At 42.0% G+C, this 5,589-nt stretch overlaps 1 protein-coding gene across 3 annotated transcripts in view; it reads left to right on the top strand.

The window, feature by feature from the left end:
• PRKD3 (protein kinase D3) overlaps positions 1–5,589 on the top strand; it is a 57,646-nt gene that overhangs the window by 30,075 nt on the left and 21,982 nt on the right. For all 3 annotated transcript variants that reach the window (XM_019549743.1, XM_019549742.1, XM_019549744.1), the window contains 2 exons: positions 2,893–2,970; positions 4,122–4,305. In XM_019549743.1, coding sequence (XP_019405288.1) covers positions 2,893–2,970; positions 4,122–4,305 — 262 coding nt within the window. The remainder of the gene's footprint in view (positions 1–2,892; positions 2,971–4,121; positions 4,306–5,589) is intronic.

Here is a 5,589-nt window from a genome sequence, read left to right as displayed (position 1 = left end):
TTCTTTTTAGCCTTAGGAGGTCTCCTAGGTCCCTGGAGAGCCGGGGGGCTGCTGTGCCCTCTTGCTGCCTTTCCTTCGAGATGGAATAGACTTAGCTTGTGCACTGAGGATCGCTCCCTTGAGGAACAGCCACCCTTCTTGAACTCCCCTCTCCCTGGGGTCATGGTCCCTTAGGGCTTGACTGACAAGCCTCCTGAGCTTGTCAGAGTCGGCTTTTCTGAAGTCAGGGACTTCCTTGTTGCTGACTGATTTGCCAGCTTTATGGTGGATGGTGAAGGTGATCAGCTCGTGGTTGCTGTCACCCAGTTTCCCATTGATCACTAGGTCGCCGATTAGGTCATCCCCTGTAGCCAGTACCAGGTCGAGTAGCGCTTTGCCTCTTGTTGGCCTGTAGACTTCTTGAGTCAGGTAGAGATCATCCACGCATGAGTAGGTTTTGAACCACAGAAACAAAACAAAATATGCTAGAGTGAGTTAAAGAAATTATCAAAGTAAATAGGGCTTTTGCCAGTAAGTGACACTGTACCTGAAATATGACAGTGTTGGATGTGTGCAGTAAATTAGTGGAGTCAGCCCTCAAATACATTGAAAGATGTTGCCAATAACTCATAGATGATTACAAATTTTTGGATTAATTGTTTTACCAAAAGACCTAAACAGGTTTGGAAGCTGACAGCGGAATCCAGGGGAATGCCTCAGTAGGCTGCAAGTCACATATCCTCTTGCTTGCTGTCCTGACCTCTTGAATCTTTAATTCTTGGCTGTCTAGAGACCCAAGTGTAACAAGAGTATACCAGCAGCCTAGCCTAACCCATGGGCTTATGACTTGGAATACTGTCCTATGAAGTGAGAGGTGTGGGTTCAGTTGTCTGTGGCCTGAGTGGGGCCTGGAATCCAAGTCTCCTACTTCTTGGGCGAGTGTTCTAATCATTTGGCTATTGTGCAAAATCTGTGTGGGGCCTACTTTTTCTCCACCCCTCAGCTTCAGGCAGTTGTTTGTCAAGATTTTTGCTATCTAAGGAATTAGGATGATTTTATGCATTTCCCAGATAGAAGAAGGATTGTTGTATGATTAGGTGCTGGTGAGGCATTTAGGTAGTCATTCTGACTTGCTTCTGTGCATATGCTATTCCAAGACTAATTGCTTAGGGATTTTTCAGGCCAAAATGGAGATGCATAATGAAAAGGGTGAAGCTTAATGGAGTGATTCCCAAACTCTGCCGGATTGCAGACTACCAATTTCCACAACACAGAGAGGCTGACAGTGGTGCCCTCACTCATTTGTTCGCTTTCAGCGTATTGTGAAATATATTGGGGGTGCGTGCTCAAAAATTTTTACTGATAGGGGTGTGCGATTTAAAAAAGTTTGGAGACCACTAATCTAGATGACCAGGTATGGTCATCTAAGTCCCAAAAATGCCACTTTCACACAGGTTAGCACTCAGTTCCTGTAACAGTCATATGCATATGAGTGGCTACATATACTCCTAGAAAAATAATGCTAATGTATGTAAGTGGCATTAAAAACTGTGCGAATCACTTTGACATCTTAAAGGTAGATGAGAATCTGAGCCCTTTTCAATCTGTTGGACTCTTTGATCAGCCTCTGGGCCTCTGAACCTCCAGTAAAGCATTGTATCCTTCAGTACCACCAAAATTCCTACTTGGATTCTAAGCAAACCACTGGGAGTCCTGGGGTATAGCTGTGCTGTTAGACCAACATGTCTTAGCAGGGCTAACCCTCAGCCTTTCCTACTTGCATGCTCCAGATCTGAAAATGAAGTTGGAGACGACTATCCCAGAGGTGCTGAAGTCAAACATGCAGGAAACCAAGGTCTCAGCAGCGGCTTGGAGCAGCTCCCTGTTGTTGTATCTCTAGTTTGAAGCACGCAGGAGCAGTGAATGGGCTAGGTTTAGGGCTATCCTTGATTAAGACACTGTTGCCACTATGTAGACATGCTCTTAATTTCTTTGGTTTATATTGGGATTTTTTTTAATGTCTTCAATGCTCTACTTCCAAACGTTCATAACTAAGAAAGTGACGAAAATTTGCAAATTTGACTGAAAACAGCCTAGAGAAAAGGGGAAATGATCAGTTTGCACAGACGTGATCACCCTAGGCACTCAGACTGTTAAAGAGGTTGGTGGTCAGGTTCCAGAATCTAGCTACTTAATTTAAAAAGTAGGACACTGGTGTTTCTCTTAAGTCTGAATAAGAGTACCTTGCTTCAGGTGGGCAGGAGCAACAGAAAAGGGCCAAATTGTTGGTTCGTGCATAGTCTCAGAGATAATAGGGAAACTTTTAGCAAGGCCTGGTGTTACTGGAGAGTCATGGTAGGATAGCATTGTAAACTAGAAAATGAGGCGATGAAATACTGAGTTCCAGAATAGTGTTGTGGCTGCCACAACTGTAGGGACAGATATTTAGACCCATAGCAGTACTTTGAACAAAAGCTATGGAGGGGGACCAACTTTGATCCCATAGCATTTAGTAGCAAGGGAGGGGGGGACTGAGTGGAGAAAAAAGAACGAAAGACTTAAAATACAGCAGGAAAGAAACTAAATGAGGATATGAATATACAAATTGAGACAGAGAAGAAGAAAGGAACAGTATATTTTCTGGAAGGAAAAGATTGAAAGATTGAAAAGATGTTGTTAGATGTCAGCATGTGATTAAACTGCAGTGGTGGTAATTCACGTATCTTGAGGTCAGGAATCATTTTGCCATGAGCTTGCTGATGCTGCCTTTTGGCTTTTATGCTATGATTAAAATCTAGCCCAAAACCAATGAATATCTTGTGAAATCAGTGAATGATAGATATTTCACAGGTTCCTTCTGAATACAAATTCAACTATAATAATATAATATTAATCTGTGTTTTTCCATTTCAGATTGTAGATTTAACTGTCACAAACGTTGTGCTTCTAAAGTACCTAGAGACTGTCTTGGAGAAGTGGTTTTCAATGGAGGTAGGAAAAAAATATTTTCACGTAGTGACATATCTCTGGAGACTTGACAAAATATGCAGGCTTTGTTACTGCCTGGTCTTTTCATCTCTGAATATTTTAAAGATAAATTCCTTCTTTTTGTTACTTTTTGTTTTTTAAGGAAAATTTGTAGCTATGAGGTAATTGATTTATGGTTTTTCATTGTAATACTAATTTTAAATTCAAATTCTTGGCGAACTCAATACACTTTGAGCTTTCTCTTGAAGTCTGGAGTTGAGAGGTTTTTGTGCAAAAAAATGAATTAAAATTGTGCTCAGTCTGCTTACTGTTTACCATGAAGGATGAAAACAACTGCTTTTTCTCATTGGGCATGTCTGCCCATGCACTTTACTGCACAGTAGACTAATTTACTGTGCAGTAAAGCATTACTGTCTACACATGTGCGGCAATTAGGCCGGTATAGACTAATTTACTGTGCCGTTGGATAGTCCTGTCTTACACAAGTACTATCTGACAGCACAGTAAATTACTGTGCTTAAATGCATGTGTGGGTGATGACGGGGATGGCTGGGGCATGAGGGTGCTTCAGTGTTGGCCTCGCTGGCAGGCAGCCCCCGCACATCCTCCCGTCCCAGCCAGATGCTCTGCAGCACATGGAGACCTGTTGAAGCAGCTAGCCCAGGGCTGCTTCTGTGGGGCTCCATGTGCTCTGGAGTGGCTGGCTATGCTCTGTTGCACCTGCTTTTTTGCAAGCCACCCCAAACCTTTCCCAAAATACCCCTCATCTATGTGGGTGGGAGGTTAGGTGGCACTAGGTGTAGCCATAGAAATTCTCCGCTGGCTGTCTCAAGTCACTGTAATTTGGTACCAGCACATAAGCGAGTGGCACAAAAAGACCTTAATAAACAAGTGAATTGAACCCCAAGACTTTTTTTGTATGGTTCTTTTATGAGAACTGTTTTGTCTGCGACCCCCTCACTCTGCTTGATTTGATGTATTTGTAAGCTTCACTTTACAAATGTTAATTCTTTGTGCATAATTAATAAAGAGTTTGAGAATTTTAAAATATATTTTCATTTTATTTTTATCTATGGATTGATGATTTTTTGCCTTTTTGGACTGTGTTTTTTGTTGCTTTTCACTTGCTTAAAATAATCCTATTTTGTTGCTAGAACCTGCAAGTCCTGGCCAAGATTTGGATATGCCAATGGAAGTTGACAGCAGTGAAATGAACAGTGATGGCAGTCGAGGTTTGGATGATGTAGAAGAACCCTCTCCCCCAGAGGACAAAATGTTTTTTATGGACCCATCTGATCTTGATGTAGATAAAGATGAAGAAGCTGTCAAAACTATCAGGTAAACAGCAGCCTGATTAGTTACTGACTCACTTTAACTCAGTGCTGTTAAGTAAGGCCTCAGATGAAAAACAATGCCTTTGCATAATTCAGTGTTTGTTATGGCTAGCCAAATATTTTAATTTGGATAATTTTACAAAACATTTCTAGTCTCAAGTAAAGCTGAAAACAAAGTTAATTAAAAGCGTAAAAATGATGCAGACTTTTTTTTAGCAATAGAAGCTATCAAAACAGAAGCGAATCTCCATATTGAAAAATGGTTAAAACTACAGCTTAGTTAATGGACAATGCCGTGCTAACCAAGATCTTCATGCCTATTTTATGCTGCTGACGTGGACTAAATTCATTCTTACTATAAATACATGAGTTATATAGAGGATGAGTTTAGTAATCATATTTGAATTATTTGTGAACTAGACTAATGAAAGTGATATTTTTAGTTTTTGAAGTTTTGGTTTTGACCAGTAAATATGTCTTAGGTGGTAGGGTATTGTTAGCATGCAAGGCAAAATTTGTTAGCATGTGCATATTTTGTAGGGCTTGCATCAGGTCATTGTTTGCCTTGTTTCTTTTTTCAAGTTTAACTTTTACTTTCTACATAAATTGAATAACATCAACCTCATTCTCTTAAACCATGTTTACAACCATTCCTGTCAGTCTTACAGCCACTTTCAGAGATGGGAGCTCTGAGGTAGACAAATTTTATTGGTGTCTTATCTAAAATTGCTTTTGGCTTATGTCACACTTAAGTAGGTTCATTGTTTGAATAGAATAGCATGGAATAGAATAATAATATAGGCCAGGGCTGTCCAGTTGGTGGTCTGCATGGAGACCCCAAGGGATGAACTGTAGCCCCTGGACTCCTGGCCCAGATGCTGCTCCCCCTCTTTGCTCTGTTGTAGCTGTTGCCAGAGAATGTGGGCTTTCCATCCCCCCCTCCAGCTTCAGCTGACTGCCTCTCCCCCTGGGAGTAGGGCAGAGTGATATGGCCCACTGGGCTGAGGGAGCCAGTGGCTGGAGGGCCTGAACTCGGGGACCCTATGCCTCATCTATGCATTGGTGCAATGCAGTGGAAGTTCCTTCCTGCCTGGTGGGATTGCACTATGTATTATGTCCACGTGCACTGGAGGTCTGCATATCTGTGGCTTATCTGCACATTAGAGCCATAGGGCACTGGGAGCTTGCATGGTGTGTCAGGGGCCTGTGTGGCAAGGCACGTTGGGCTTCCACATGGTGCAGCAGCATAAAGTAGAGGGGGTCTTCTGGTCTGGTATGTGGTCTACAT

This window comes from Crocodylus porosus, unplaced genomic scaffold (genome assembly GCF_001723895.1).
Source record: "Crocodylus porosus isolate Cpor-Errol unplaced genomic scaffold, CroPor_comp1, whole genome shotgun sequence".
In the NCBI taxonomy this organism is placed as follows: Eukaryota; Metazoa; Chordata; order Crocodylia; family Crocodylidae; genus Crocodylus; species Crocodylus porosus.
The sequence above is the reverse complement of the archived record's forward strand: the minus strand, read 5'-3'. Positions and strand labels throughout refer to the sequence as shown.